This window comes from Trichomonas vaginalis, chromosome V, assembly GCF_026262505.1.
Source record: "Trichomonas vaginalis G3 chromosome V, whole genome shotgun sequence".
NCBI lineage: Eukaryota > Parabasalia > Trichomonadida > Trichomonadidae > Trichomonas > Trichomonas vaginalis.
This window is the reverse complement of record NC_067207.1, coordinates 15,109,582-15,125,153: the sequence shown is the minus strand read 5'-3', so window position 1 is coordinate 15,125,153 and position 15,572 is coordinate 15,109,582. Positions and strand designations below refer to the sequence as shown.

Below are 15,572 nucleotides of genomic sequence, written 5' to 3'. Positions count from 1 at the left end.
ACCAAGGGTATTTTTGGAACTGCCGGTGTAGTGTAGTGGAAACATCTGATATAATGATTCATTATGCCAAGGTTTGATTCCCATTTAGCCAATTTTTTTCTTTTTTGGATCATGAATTTTTTTTTGGGTCACTATAAGATTTGTTTCATGTTCTAAATCTGCTGCATATGTAATCTATTTTTATTTACCTATTTTTTAAAAATCTATTGGATTGCCAAATTTGAATATATTTAAAATCATAAAAATCCAAAAAAACTATAAATATATGTTTTATGCATAGTGCCGATACTCAAATATCAGATTACTTAGATCCATGAATAATATCCGAATTTTTTTTCTTAAAATTAAACTTCAAAACTTCTTGCAATCTTATTCTTAATCAATTGTAAATTTTTAAAACCATTTTTTAAAATAATTTTGCGTAAATTTTATTCTCATGTTGTTTTAATCAAAAATTGATACATTTTCAAAAAAATAATATTGACTTATGAAATTCATTTTTAAGGTGAAATAGTATTGTTTTTATTAAAGTATATGAATAATATATAAAAAAATTAATGAATAATATAAGCAGATTTTTAGTTTACAAAACAAATATGAGCAATGCAATTTCAAACTTTTGCTGGCAATTTCGATATTGCTCAAGTTTGTAGTATTTGTGATACCTATAACATCGGCTTAATCAAAATTCGATTTTTCTTATGAGTTATTGAGAAAATTTGATTGCAATGAGAAGGATTTCGACGTTTTTGATAAACTAAGAGCTGAGCTTTAGGGGTTCAGTTCATTTATGGCTGTAGTTTGATGCGTAGATCTCTTTTTTATTGTAAATTCTTTCAGCATGGAGATCGAGAATGAATCTTTTGAGAACTTTATGAGTTTTTACACCCGTAAAGAGGTCCTTCGAGGAAAGATAGTCCAGACTACATGAAGATGTGGGTTAACCAAAAAAATCCGATGGTTTCCCCATATTCATGTAGATCTTCGAAAAAATGAGCACCAAAAAAGCCAAAAAAATAGGCTTTTTATTGGATTTGTACACTAGATCAATAACCTATTTAGGATCTGACACTCTTTTTAGCCAGAGATATGAGGTCCTTTCTAGGAAAACGATCTATTCATCCATAAAAAAATGAATTATCGTTTTCCCCAGAAATTACATGGGGAGTGGTAAAAGTAAGGAAAATCTGGGCATTTAAAAAATTTGCTTTTTTTACGATTTCCCAAAAAAAATTCAAAAAAAGTTTTTTTGTCAAAAAGAAAATATATAATATAATAAAAAAATAAAAGTGTATTGTATAAAAAAAATCCTAATATATAAAAATTTTCTAAAAAAAGTTAATCTTCAATCAAGTTAAGACGAGGAGCAATGCACATTGACATCAATTCCTGGATGACGAGTTTAAAAGCGTAAGGCATTTCGACCTTTGCCAATCTTCCCTCATCCTGGCAAGCTGGGCATTCCATTGTTCCATCAGTCTTCTCGATAGCGATCAATCCGCAAGTCTTGCAGACAGGAACGAAGTAGCGATCGGAGTTCTCGAGCAATCTGTCTCTCATCATTGCTGAGACACCGTGAGCGATCAAACAGTCACGTTCCATTTCACCGAAACGGAGCCCACCGTTTCTTGCTCTTCCGTCGACTGGCTGTCTCAAGATGAGTGACTTTCTTCCTAGAGCTCTTGCGTGTGCCTTGTCACCGACCATGTGCTTCAGACGCTGGTAGTAAGTTGGTCCGAAGTAGATCTTCGCTTTGAGTCTCTTTCCGCTTCTTCCGTTGTAGAGTGTTTCATTTCCGTACTTCTCGAATCCTGCGTCCTGCAATCTCTTTGCGATTGCGTCGACAGTAACACCGCAGAAAGGTGTTGCATCACCTTCATCAGCGTTCTGTGGATCGATTGCTGTGCACTTTCCGAGCAAACACTCGATCAAGTGACCGATTGTCATACGGGAAGGAAGAGCGTGAGGATTCATGATGATGTCAGGAACCATTCCATCCCTTGTGAATGGCATGTCTTCCTGTCTGTACGTCATTCCGCAGACACCTTTCTGTCCGTGCCTTGAACAGAACTTGTCACCGATTTCTGGTCTTCTCATCTGTCTCGTTCTGACTCTTGCCAACTGCAAGTTCTTCTTTGTGATTGTTCTCAAGACCAAATCGACAACACCTGTTTCCATAGGACGAACAACGCATGATGTATCTTTGTACTGTCTGTGGTCGAGCTCTGTCGGTGAGTCCGGAGAGATCTTTCCGATGATGACATCCTGTGCAGAAACAACTGCGCCTGGAATGGCCAAACCGTCAGCGTCAATTTTAGAAGAATCGTGTAACTTGATTCCTTTGACTGTCTGTGGGTCAGGGAATGTGAATACTTCAGAAGCTCCTTCAGTGCCATCACCTTCAGCTGTTTCTTTGTATGTTCTGAAGAAGTATGACCTGAACAATCCTCTGTCGATTGCAGAAGCATTCAACATCAATGAGTCTTCCTGGTTATAGCCCGTGTAGCAGCAAATAGCAACAGTGACATTGATACCTGCAGGGAGTTTGTTGAAATTAAGATAGCGCATGTTTCTTGTTGCAACTAATGGTTTCTGAGGATACCACAAAACGTGTGATGATGAATCCATTCTGATCATGTAGTTTGTTGTGTACAAACCAATGGCCTGTTTACCCATAGCGCACTGATATGTATTACGTGGTGACTGGTTGTGGTCAGGGAATGGAATGATTGTGCCGCAAACACCGAATATCAATGAGGGATGAATTTCACAATGAGTGTAAGTCTTCACGCCTGTAGGACTGTTACGGTTTTCTTCGAGGTCAGCTGGGGAAAGAGCGATGAGTTTTGTCTCTTCTTCGTCGATATCCAAGTATTCGACCATACCTTTGTATCTGAGGACTTTCCAGTTCGTGTTCTCGTCGTAGAGGACTGATTTCTTAAGTGTCAAGTGCATGTCGTTGACAATTAAGACAGGGCGAGTAATACGGCCACCATCTGTCCAGATGAAGATTTCCTGGTCACGGATATGATGGACGAAAGAGACATCTGACGGGATCTTGAGGGATCTTCTCTCGGAAAGTAATGTTTCCATGAGATCGTAAGCATCAGTGTGGATACCATACCATGCGCCGTTCAAAAAGATCTTTGTACTGTCTTTGATCTGATCTGGAGTGATTTGTTGGATCGGAATTGTTCCTGTGTCTTCGAGAATGCGTGTGATTGCATCGCCGGCCTCGAGTTCGCGATTGACAGTGACAATTGACATAAGAGCGAGATTCTTGATGAGACCGCAAGATTGGCCTTCTGGAGTCTCGACGGGGCAGATGTATCCCCAGTGCGTGTTGTGGAGGTGACGAGGACCAGTAAGCTTGCCATCTCTGCCAATTGGAGTGTTCGTTCTTCTGAGGTTGGATAAGGTGGAAAGGAAGGTAAGACGGTTAAGCATCTGGGAGACACCAGCCTTGGAACCGGCCTGGCGTTGGACTGACCAGTTGCCAGTACCAATGGAGTACTCTAAACCGGATGTAATTGATTTGAAGTTCAAAACGCCTTGTCTTGTAAGATCTGCTGCTGATTTGGCCATTTGGTCGATGTTGCCGTCCTTAAGACGCTTCTCGAGATGCTGTGTAAGGGATTTGATCATCTTTTCGAATAATAAGGCGAAAAGTTGGCCAATGAGAGGACCAGCAAGGTCCAAACGCTTGTTACTGTAGTGGTCACGGTCATCCTGGTCACGACGGCCAAGAACGACGTTGATAAGATTATGAGCCATATATCCGATGAAAAATGCCTTTGAAGTTGTATCGCTCTCCTTTTCGCCAAGGTGAGGAAGCAAGTATTCGTTAAGCAACCTCTGTGCTTTGCGGAGACGTTGAGATTTCTCTTCAGCGGCAATTGAGCATCTTTTACCGACAAAGTCAAGGCAGGCTCTGTCATCAAGGAAGGAAGATGATTCTTCGATGGATGGACGAAGAACATCGATGAATTCAGAGTCTTCTGGATCGTAACAAATTAAATCGAGAATTTCTTTATCACCCTTGAACTTTAATGCGCGGAATAAGATGAATAATGGAATAGTTTTCTCTGTCTTTGATAATTTGGCATGAATTGGACGTTCTGGTTGTTTTGCAGTTGGAGCAAGTAAAAAGAGGTTAAATGGCTGAGAAAGACGACCAAAAACTTTTGGCTGTGAACGAATTTCTGTAGCGAGATCGTATTTGACCATGGATTTCTGGGCATAGCAGATTGGTTTGTTAATAACCATATGTTCTTGGCCAATGATAACTTTTTCTGAGCCATTGACGATGAAGTAGCCTCCAGGGTCGTAATCGCACTCATTAAGGTTATCATTGATTGCTCTGTCGTCACGATGGTTTGAAAGATGGCAATATTCAGAACGGATCATAACAGGAACCTTGGCAATCTCTACGCCATCGACATCCAATTGCTTCATATTCTTGTTGCTATCCATAACAACAACTCTGATGTCTGATCTTAAGATCAACGAATAAGATAAACTACGAAGACGGCTGATCATAGGTGTAAGTTGCTTGCCTTCGGGAGTAGTTGGACGAAGGACGGTAGATGTTCCAAAAGAGATATGGATTGTCTTGCCTTGATCTTCATCATCGTCATTTGAGTTGAAATCCATTTTGATTTTGTTTGCAAGGAGCTGATCGGACTGGAGAGTGATGTGGCCTTTGTCGTCTAATACTGAATCAACGCAATTATTGATAAAACTATTATATGACTTAAGCTGTTGCTTAACAAGACCACGGTTCTCGAAGAATTTCGAGATAACCATCCACATATCATTTTGACTCCAGTTATCTTCATTAGCGTCAACGTAACTAACTTCGTCGGCGTCCATTGAAAACAAAAGTGATTGGCCTTTTGTTATTAGCGGGAAAATTTTGTTTTCCAAACCGACTTATTAAATGTTTTCGGTTATAATTAATAAATTTATTTTGCTGGTAAATGGACTGATTTGACTAGAAAAAAATTATTTTGATGTAAATTGTTTCTTGTTTATTCTCGAAATCTGCTAATGGTTTCGATAATTCGTATGAGAAACATTAATATTGCAGATTATGCGCAGAATTTGTGATAATCTGTAATTAGAATTCTTAAGTATTGGCTTTCATTAATAGTAAAGCTCATAATTCCTAGTTTCTGGAATAAATAGGTCGAAATGTCGATTAATTTTGAGTATTTACAAAAAGCTCAAAGATTTATTTTCAAAATCTCAGCAATAGTTCAAATTGGGCATAAAAAATCGATGTCTTCCATCAAGTAAATAAAATTATGAACGGAATTATATTGGTTATTCTTATTCTTAATGGATAATTGCGCATCTGAAATCTTTAAATGTTATTTGCAAGAATAACATGCATTGAGATGATAACTAACAGTAAGACTGAATATGGAATTGCGCAGTTAGTTAAAATTTCAATGACTTATCATCAAAATGGACAAACTATTTTGTTACGCGTTTTGTTTATCGGTAAGATTATGCCTGTTAGTTATAAAAATGTTTTTAACATGTTGATTATAATTTTTACATCAAAATAAAAACGTATATGAAAGATTTACTTATTTGAGATGTCAAGTAGCCACACTGAGCAACACTCTGGCATTTATAAACATCTGGATATACAAATTCACAAATAGACGATTCACATTGATAATTTGTATCAACTGGGGTTCTTCCCATGAATTTCCTCAACGCATATTGTGGGGTAACGTGGACCTTAACCGATGCAAGTAGAATTCCCTCAACATCAGTGATTCCGCAATAGTAAACTTCAGTAATATTAGAATAAACAACGCCCTCCTGATCAACAATCTTTAAACTCATGGGAAGGTACAAAGTATTCAATAGAGGACAGTCAGTAATTGATCTTGAATTGATATTTTCAATGGAATCTGGGAGGTACAATTCAGTTAATAATGGACAACTTGCAAAAGAACCAGATGGCAAAGATTTAAAATTCCCGCATCTCAAATCAATTCTTTTAATGTTTGGACATCTTCTAAATAACGAGGGCCCTACATTTTTAATTTTAATTTTTAAAGTGAAAATTTCAAGATCTGCGCCGCTAAACGCCTTTATACTGCTTATAGATCTTACGGTTGGTAATAATTCTGTTGAACAATTGGATGGATAAATGTGCATGACTGAAAAATCTTGATTATAAACAACTCCTTCAAATACGATGAAAAATGGACTTTCAGAGGTAATATATTTTAATCGATAGCAGTCGATGAATGAAGAAGCTCCAATCGAAATAATATTTTTTGTAATTTTAAGATTCTCCAAAAAAGCGCACCTTTTACAGAACCAAACAGGTATTTCGGTCAAAGTTTCTGGAAATGTAATATTTGTTAATAATGAATCAGCAAATTGGACAACTCCACCAAATTTTTCAATTTTTGTCATAGAGAAATCGGCAGATCTAATAAAAGCAGTACTAAAAGCATAATTTCCCAATTTTACCAGAGAAGTTGGAGCTGAGAAGTTCTCAACCCTACAATTTCGAAAACAATAATCATTTATGGCAGTAATAGTATCGGGAAGTATGATAGATGAGATGTTACATCCATCAAATGCATATTTCCCAAGAACTGTAACTGTCTTGGATTCAATTGTGTTAGGAATTGTAATTGATCCTTTGAGCTCCTGGGAAATACAACTAACTTCACCGTTTCCAATCTGAATATTATTTGAATTGATGACAATATATTCAAAACTAGTCATTGAATCAGAATATCATAACAAGTAGTGACAAATTTGGCAAAAAAATTGCATAACAACAGAGAAATTATGCAATAAAGCCATCCATATAACGAGAACATCAAGTACTAGAGTTCCTAAAATTCTGAGATATATGTGCTTTATTCACATCATATAATAAAAAATGTAAAAAAATAAAAATATTTTTATTCATTCTTCCATGGTCTTGGATAAGGCGTTCTTGTATTTATAAAATCTTTGAACTTATCAGGGGTGATCCGATCGAAGTCAAAACTATTATCCAAATAATAGATAATGTCGCCAAGAGTGTAATCACAATAATAAAATCCCTCATCTCTTGCTTTGTTGATCATTTCAAATGTTCCGTATTCTTTTTGCTCAAGGTCTTCAATTTTATCACAGTACTCTTTGTACATTTTCTTTTCAGTATCAGTTAAATATTGGACAATATTTTTGATTTCTTCTTGAATTTGTATGGGAGTCCATCTGTCTGTTGGTTCTTGTTTCCAGCAATAAAAAATGATATTTGCCAAAGCTTTATCATGTTTATGTTGAAGGAACTCTTCATCATATATTAAATCCTCATCTCTAGCGCCATCTTTAATTAATTCGATCAATATTGGTTCGATGTTATATCTAATAAGCTCACCATAACAATTATCAAGATCGATTATCATGGATAAGATTTTTTGTGTAGTTTCATCCAATGATTTGTATTCTTCAATTTGTTGTCTGATTTTTTCAATTATTTGTTGATCCGCTAAATCCATTAGATACAAATGCATTGATGCCTTAATATCATCATCATAGGCATAAAATATATCCAATGCAAGGCGATTCGCTTTTGGATGTTCAGCGATCAAATCATCAAGCTCCTCTTTTGTTTTGAAGTAATCATCAACTCCTCTTTTTGTTTTTCTTATTAATCTTTTTAACTTTTTTTTCTTTATCTTCATCATCTTCTTGTTCATATTCATCTTCTTCTTGTTCATCAACATCTTCTACATCATATTCTTCAGGAATAAAATGAAATATGTAATCGAGATTGTTGTAGACATCATCGAAAGGAGCTTTGCCTGTCAGCATGTTGAAAATGATGCCTCCGAATGAGAAAATGTCGGATGCGCATTCTTTTTTCATTTCAAAAATTTCTGGAGCTGCAAAACGAATTGTTCCGTGGTAAGGGCTTTGTGTCATTGAAACTCCTGTTGTTACATCATCCCAATCAAGAATATGAGGTACAAAGTCTGCGTCGATAACGATATTGCCTGGTTTCAAGTCACGATGTTTGATTCCTTTCTCTCCCATCTTTTTCAGTTGGAGGTTAAGAGCTGTAATTATTTCAAGGATGTATAGGAGTCTAATACGCTTATGATTCCTTAATAAACTCTCTAATGTGACGCCTGGAATGTAGTCCATTAAAACCCAATCAAAAGGTTCGCCTGGATGCTTAACTGAAGTATCGAAAAATTTTGGTGCAAGTGGGATTTTAAATCCTTCCATTTCTTCAAAGACTTGTTCAATCTTTTGTCCTGATGAATTGAAATATTTTTTTAATACTTAAAATTTATCTCCGATTTTAAGGACGAAGCATTGCCCATATGCTCCTGAGTTAGATTCCCAGATCATTTCCGCCTTCTCATCCAGACAGGTTCCCGTCTTCATTTCCATTTATTTAGTAGTCAAAAAAACTTTCTTGACATGTGAAGTGTTTTATAAAAGCTCAAATAATATTGTAATCATCATTGGATATGAAAAATTCAAGAGACAATTAAATTTTAGTTTAAATATGGGTGGCAATTAAAATTTATTCAATAAAAAAGTTGATTGCCAATTTAAATCATTTCAGTAGATAGGAGAAAATATATATGTGCTTAATGAGTTATTAAAAATCAGTAAACTCATTTATATTACTCATAATTTGAACAATTTTGCCTAATCAAGAAGGAAAATCACAGTAGACGAGCTTTCTATGGATTAAGTTCTTCCAATATAAGATATATTATGTTTCCTTAAGTCTGAAATTGCTTTCTTTCTAGGAAAAGATGAAATTTTCGAATAAAGCAAAAAAGTGACAATAATGGAATTAAGCGAAGTTTGGAGTAAGATTAATTCAATAATTCAGCATGAACAGTTCGTTTCCAGTTCTCTTGATGAAGAGAAATTGAATGCTAAGAAAGAAAACGAAAACGTTGCTTCAGAATTAAATGGATTAATTGCTGCTCTCGAAGAAAACGATTTCCTTGGGAAAATAGAACGTGGAGAATTACTGGATCCTATTTACGGTAAAGAAATTATTGAAGGCCAAGATCGTTTAAATACATTAGTCAACAGTTCAAATTATCTCCTTACAGAACTCTTTAACTCTTACAGAAATGCCTCTTCTCAACTTATTCAAAGCCATGAAAAGGCTCTTGAAAATTTACTTGATTAATTTCAAAACCTGCTAATACTATTTACTTCTACCTTGTTGATCTTTCTTGTTTATCTGTAAAAAATTAATTTGTGTTAAACTCATCCCAACTTTAAACGTATTTTTTATAAACCTCATTTCTTTAATTCCGTAAATGAGAGTTTCATGATATTCTTAGAATTATATGTAATGGAGACATAAGCCATGAAAAATGAGTTTACATATAAAAAAATTTGTAATGTTTTTATAGAATTTGATTGAGAAATCATGAGTTTTGTTTGGAAATATTGATAAAATAGGGTTCTTTTGAAAAATTGTTTAAAATAAATAAATTTATTTATTGGAAACTAAAAAGATGAGAGATATATGTATTTGGAATAACAGCAATTTGATTTGTAGTATATAGTATTTATTGCATACCAGCGCGGATCTGGAATTTTCCTGCTTTGATAGTATTCTTTGAACCAACAAATAAAGAGTTGTCATTAACACCTTCAAGTGTTCTTCCTGTAATTTCGCAACCGCTGAGTAATCCCTGCTGGTTGAAGGAAACGATGAAAACGCATTGTCTGCAGTCTTCGGAACAATTAACAGCTCCTGTAAGTTCTGCAGGCTTTCCTGGTTTCATACAGCCAACTTTCCATAAGCAGTTCTCAAATCCGAGGACAATTTCGCCTGTCTTTGTTTGTAATGTGGAATCTCTTGCTCCTGGTATATCGAATTTGATTGCAACGTCGTTTGTCTGTTTTTCGACATTGATTGTAAAACGAATATCGAGCTTTCCGCGTGTTGGAGTGACTACAGCCTTGATATCGAGTGGTGGCTTGGCTTGTGTTTGCATTCTGTAAGTAACGAGGGTGCAGCGTCCTTGTGGCGGAACTAGATCAATGCGTTTTGATGAAAGATATGCTTGGTAATCGACGGCACGATGGAATGCAACATCATCGAAGAGCGGAGAGTTCTTCCAGTTAAGAGAAAGGTGCGGGCTGCCATTGAGTTCTGCCTGCATTATGATTTCGCCTCTAATTTGTGCTAAATCGACCTTTCCGTTGATTCCGACTATGTAATCAACGAATTCTGTTGTATCAAGGAGAACTTGCTGCTTCTTGTAGGTTGGGCCGTTAGCTCTCCATGGTGCAATTGGATTCAAAGTGCCCTTTTCCATGTTCTTTGGAGGGATAAATTGCATTAAACCATTGTAGTCATCAACGAATGGGAAACTTGAATCAATAAACATGTCAATCAATCTATAGATAAGAGCGAAGTTATCTTTGACTCCGAAATCTGTAAGTGGTTTTTCGATATACTGGTTTAAAATTTCTTCAAGTTTCTCAAGGATACTTGTGTACATCATGGCTTGAGCATCGCCTTCTACAACACAAACAAGCCAGACTTCGCCTGTCTGCCTTAAGAAAAATGTATGTGGTGGTGTATATACGATCGGCTTGAACTCATTTGGCTTTAATCCGGAACGGATGCACTTGCATGCTTCTTCAGTGAGCTCATTAGTTTTTGGTGGAACTTGGTATTTTGATACAATAACTATTGGTTCGTTGTTCGCAACAAAAATCGCTTTCAGCATACTATGAAGAGATAAAAGTGTCAATCTGCCAGTATTCTGACATGAAATCACATTTCGAATTTTATGGGAATATTAAGAATAATATTATGGCAAGGATAATGGATTTATTATTTCGGCTCGTTTGAATAACCTTTGTCAAATCTGTGCAATTTGACAAATCATTTTTATTTCCAATTTCACATATAGACTATTTGGGCCAATTCAGATTGAATTCACTTCACTCAAAAATAAGATTTTCTCTCCAAAATCCAAACCACGAATGGTGCACTTCATACGAAACCGCAACGACTTATTACACATAGGATATAGTGATCGATAAGAAAGCAAATTTTGCAAAATCATTCATTTTTCCAATTCCTATATTTGTCATTAGTAGATTCCGTACATATAATTTTAAAAATTTGTCATGTTGTACACTTTAATTAAAAATACCTACTAACAATCGAAAAACTATGATTAATAATGTAGATTTCATAATTTTCGCGCCAATTCCAAGATATAAGTAGTATATCTAAAGATAATGTTTCTAAATGTTGAAATTAATATATTTTTGATATAGTCTCTACAAAAACCTTAAATGTACTCTATTTTGAATGAAATCTCTTCCAGATAATAAGAACATGTTTTCAATATGCAATGAAGGTGTAAGTATGAGATATTTATACCATTCATTCATATGTCTTTAGAATAAAATCTTAGTTTATGAAAATATTGTTTCAAATAGAATTTCATTTAAAGAAATATCAGATTTTATATGTTATATCATAAAAACTATCTGATGATAGAAATACATTACATGTTTACAAAACGAAACAAAATAAAATAATATAAAATTAAATTTGAAAATGACATAAAGGACAGAATTTGATATCTTTCATTTCATTCATCAATGCGCAATGTCTGCAATGTTTGCACTTCCAGAGTTTGTCATCTTTCTTGACTGGTTTTCCTGTAACAACGCTTGCAACAAGAGGAATTCCGCATCTACACAAAGGACTCATTGGGTTCACCAAACATCCGCAGCCTTGGCATGCAACAGGTTCAATTGTTTTCTCGTCATCTGGAGTTTTCTTCATGAACAAATTAACAGCCAATTGTTCGATTCTTTCACGTTTTCTTTGTGATATTTTTTCAGAATGCTCAAGGAATCCAAATCCAAGAGAACATTCCTGGAAATACCCAGCGTGATATCCAGCAAGAGCCAATAAAGCAGCACTTGTCTCTCTTACAACAACATCTTGATAAGCAAACAAAATTCTTGCAGCAGGGAAAAGAGCATCTTCGTATTTTCCTTCGTTCAAAAGTCTATGAGCTAAAAGTAAGTAATGAACAGCTTCTGCTTTATGCCATACTTTATAAATAGATATCTTTTCTCCTCTGGCTTTCAATGATTTCATTGCATTGAATGCGCTAAAAACAAACAATTTTTTAGCCATCAAATACTCAATTCCTCTTCTCATTCTCAAATCACCTTCTCTTTCAAGAAGAGCTGCTGCTTCATGGTAAATCTTACAATGTATAAGTGTTCTTGCTGCTCTACAATTCTTATTTGCGTCCGCGAGATGTGCTGCGAATCTAGAAACAATTAATTTTCTTTCAACTTCTTTATAATTGTTTGCAATTTTCAAGGCTTCTTTCCACATGTTGAAATGAGCATAAGCATTAGCTGCCATTTGTGGAGATCCATACTTCATGAATGCATTTGCTGCCTGTTGTGCTGATCCAAGACAAACAAATTTTTCACCAATTTCTTTCAAAATTTCTGAATTTTTCTCACTTTTCTCCATCAAATCTTGCAAACCAACAACATCATCAGAATTAGCCAAACATTGGACAATCATTGACTTATTGTCATTCTTTTGGTAGTATTTCAACGCATCTTTCCATTTTCCATTGATATACCTATATCTTTCCGAGTAATCAATGCTTGGATTCGATAATTCCGACTCCAAATTCAAAACTTTTTGTTTCAAATCATCTCTATTGTTTTGGGAAATTAATTCTAAAGCTTCTTTTTGATGTCCTAAAAACCAAAGCGCGTATACTCTTCTAGCAATTTTGTCTTTAACTGTTCTCATCCATCTTGTAATGACAACTCCATCATTGCTAAATGCGAATCCAAAGCATTTTTCAGCCAATCCCGGATCATCAATAGAAAGAGCAAAATCAGCGTATAAATACCAAGCAAAAGGACAATCAAATGAAGCGATGTAGTCAGTAATCTCTTGAGCAATCTTTGGTGTATAGCTCTTCAACAAGAGATGAATATCATTGATAGGTTTCGTGTCGTATCTGTTGAAACAAGAAACATCAGGATTCAATGAATTTTTGAAAATTTTGACAAAATCAACAGAAAGAATTGAAAGAGAATGAAATTCACAGATACTTGCCATTGTTGGGATTCTTTCTATTGGCTGCAAACCTTTGTAAATATATATATTCTGTTTCTCAAGGCTTGCAAATAGAGTTGGACTGTCAATTGCCCATTTATTTCCCCATGTTTCCGATCGAAAAACTTCTTGTGATGTTCCTGTATTCAAATCCAAAATATAAAGGAATCCAGAAACATCAATCAAAGATATCATCGTACTATCAGAACTAACGTCAATAGCTTCTATCTGCCTAGGTGTTGTGAAATGTCCGATCTCTTCATTCGTAACCAAATCAATTGACATCAATGCGCAATTTGTCAAAGTCACAAAAACTGTATTTAATCTTGCGCCAACAGAAGTAATGTCGTAATCAAAAGAAAGGAACTTCGCAATGTTGTTGACGAAATTCCAGATACATAATTTGTATGCTGATGATATAATACACTTTTCTTCTGTCAAAGCAATGTGTTGAGGCGTAAAAGAAATGAATGTACTGTATTTAGGAATTCCAAATTCATCTGTTATTATAATTGATGCTTCTCCATTGGAATCAGAGAGAATTGCACATTTTGTTTTGGAGTTCGCAATGGCAACTAACTTGTCAATCTGTTTAATATGTTTTTCAGCAGTTTTTGAATTGAAAAACACAACATTTGACGTTTTGTTTTCATTTGTTTGTAATGAAGGAGCTGCATATACTAATGTGTTCATGAAATATACCCATGGAACTCTAGGAACAGTCTGTATGATTGTTAGTTTCGTATCTATACAAACAGCAAGCTTTGTATCGTCAGGACTGAAACAAATGCTCGAAATGTAGTTTCCTTCTAATTCCATCGTTCTTATTACATTTCCTGATGAAGTATAGAACTGTATGAATATTTTATTTGTAGTCTGGTTCTTCCCAGCAATGACAAATCGGCTGCCATCGCGTGACCATGCTGCGTGAGTAATTCGTGTTTCTGTAATAACAGTAATAGGTGATGTTTCATCTTTTTCACGGAAGATCGCAACAACACCACTGCGGAACGTTACAAGGATTGTGCCACCATCCCTTTTATTCCAAAAAAGATTCGTAATTTGATCGGTATGTTTTTCAATTCCGAGAGATGATATGTCGATTTTAATGACCTTAGTGCCGTATTCGCGAAGAATGTAGATATTATTGCGATTGTCTGCTACATAAACACTTTTAGAATTGGATGACCAACACATTGCTTTTGGAAGGAAATCTAACTCGGAATTCCATTTCTGGCTTCCATTTATGTTGCCACATACGACTTTTCCGTTTGCATATAATATAGAAACTAATTCTGAATTCGGTGAATTTAAAACAGTAAGGATTGGTACTCTAGAAAGATCATTAATAAGTAATGGAACCCATATTGAATCCATTTCAGTCCAAACAACTAATTTGCCCCCATGATCTGCCGAAACCAATTTATTATTGATGGGATTCCACGATAACGATGTAATGGGTGCTTTGTGCTCAACTATCGTGTAGATTTTTGATATTGAAATAACGCCATGATGAAATTCGTTTGCAATTAATTTTGAAATTACGATTTCTCCGTTATCTTGTCCAGTAGCAATTAAATCATTAGTTGTATTCCATGATACTACTGTTACTATGTGATTTCCGTGGGTGTATTGTTCGTCTGAAATATACGAATGAATGTCCATAACAAACAATGACAAATTCTTTCACAAAGATGAAATAAAGTTTATAAACTTTGTCTCTCTTGATGAAATTATAAACGTCATTTTGAATTTTTTCGAAACAATTTTAGATTCATAGTTATGTTCTATTGAAGATCGAATTATATAACTTAACCAATATTATTCTTTGAATAAATTGTTTTGCGCATGAAATTTCTCTCTCTTCAAATTTATCGAAATTATGGATGTTAAATATACTGCACACACATAAAAATGATACATAACTCAAGTCTCAATAAATTGTTAACATGTTATCAGGCAAATTAAAAGTCAAATTCACAAATCTCATAAATGTTTAACGAAGCAATTTGATTCTGTATTTAGAAACATCTGTGATACAGTGCATTGGATGCATCATAATGCGAAGAACATCCCCTATTTGAAATGGATCTTGCATTGCCATTAAACTCAACTCGGAAAATCAATTTATTGACGTGTAGCACCAATAAGTAAATAATTGCTGCCATAGGCAATAAATAGGACAAGAAACTCTATACTAGGCGTCATTTAAAATTGAGAATTCCCCTGGGCCATGTCAACAAATTTCGATGTCAATCATAAAATTTTAGGGGATCATAAAATTTTGTGAGGAAAAGTTAATTTGCTATAAATGTTCTTTACATTAATATTTTCTAACTGACCAACTTAACACAAAAAATGTCACTTTTAAAATCAAATTTCCGTTTTAAAAATTTTAACCAAAATTTCCGAAATTTTATATAAATATAGA

General features: G+C 34.9%; 8 protein-coding genes across 8 annotated transcripts; 1 reads left to right on the top strand and 7 right to left on the bottom strand.

Annotated features, from left to right (window-relative positions):
* Nucleotides 1–571: 571 nt before the first annotated feature.
* Nucleotides 572–4,898, bottom strand: TVAGG3_0339600 (beta and beta-prime subunits of DNA dependent RNA-polymerase family; the record flags this gene model as incomplete). The annotated part of the gene is made up of 1 exon (XM_001323559.2): nucleotides 1,339–4,872. One exon carries the CDS (start codon nucleotides 4,870–4,872, stop codon nucleotides 1,339–1,341), a length of 3,534 nt encoding a protein of 1,177 aa, XP_001323594.1.
* Nucleotides 4,899–5,256: 358 nt separating this feature from the next.
* Nucleotides 5,257–6,759, bottom strand: TVAGG3_0339590 (BspA type Leucine rich repeat region (6 copies) family; the record flags this gene model as incomplete). Its single annotated transcript, XM_001323558.2, has 1 exon — nucleotides 5,560–6,759. One exon carries the CDS (start codon nucleotides 6,757–6,759, stop codon nucleotides 5,560–5,562), a length of 1,200 nt encoding a protein of 399 aa, XP_001323593.1.
* A 182-nt stretch (nucleotides 6,760–6,941) lies between these two features.
* On the bottom strand, nucleotides 6,942–7,526 carry TVAGG3_0339580 (cAMP-dependent protein kinase protein; the record flags this gene model as incomplete). The annotated part of the gene is made up of 1 exon (XM_001323557.1): nucleotides 6,942–7,526. One exon carries the CDS (start codon nucleotides 7,524–7,526, stop codon nucleotides 6,942–6,944), a length of 585 nt encoding a protein of 194 aa, XP_001323592.1.
* Nucleotides 7,527–7,653: 127 nt separating this feature from the next.
* Nucleotides 7,654–8,259, bottom strand: TVAGG3_0339570 (cAMP-dependent protein kinase protein; the record flags this gene model as incomplete). The annotated part of the gene is made up of 1 exon (XM_001323556.1): nucleotides 7,654–8,259. The coding sequence occupies one exon, from the start codon at nucleotides 8,257–8,259 to the stop codon at nucleotides 7,654–7,656; it is 606 nt and encodes a 201-aa protein (XP_001323591.1).
* Nucleotides 8,260–8,538: 279 nt separating this feature from the next.
* TVAGG3_0339560 (uncharacterized protein) lies at nucleotides 8,539–9,275 on the top strand (the record flags this gene model as incomplete). The annotated part of the gene is made up of 1 exon (XM_001323555.1): nucleotides 8,837–9,190. The coding sequence occupies one exon, from the start codon at nucleotides 8,837–8,839 to the stop codon at nucleotides 9,188–9,190; it is 354 nt and encodes a 117-aa protein (XP_001323590.1).
* A 196-nt stretch (nucleotides 9,276–9,471) lies between these two features.
* Nucleotides 9,472–10,751, bottom strand: TVAGG3_0339550 (anterograde synaptic vesicle transport; the record flags this gene model as incomplete). Its single annotated transcript, XM_001323554.2, has 1 exon — nucleotides 9,579–10,751. The coding sequence occupies one exon, from the start codon at nucleotides 10,749–10,751 to the stop codon at nucleotides 9,579–9,581; it is 1,173 nt and encodes a 390-aa protein (XP_001323589.1).
* An 833-nt stretch (nucleotides 10,752–11,584) lies between these two features.
* Nucleotides 11,585–11,752, bottom strand: TVAGG3_0339540 (cellular response to paclitaxel; the record flags this gene model as incomplete). The annotated part of the gene is made up of 1 exon (XM_001323553.1): nucleotides 11,585–11,752. One exon carries the CDS (start codon nucleotides 11,750–11,752, stop codon nucleotides 11,585–11,587), a length of 168 nt encoding a protein of 55 aa, XP_001323588.1.
* A 40-nt stretch (nucleotides 11,753–11,792) lies between these two features.
* On the bottom strand, nucleotides 11,793–15,360 carry TVAGG3_0339530 (cellular response to paclitaxel; the record flags this gene model as incomplete). Its single annotated transcript, XM_001323552.2, has 1 exon — nucleotides 11,793–14,806. A coding segment is annotated over one exon (3,014 nt), but the record flags the coding sequence as incomplete, so codon positions are not given.
* Nucleotides 15,361–15,572: the final 212 nt, after the last annotated feature.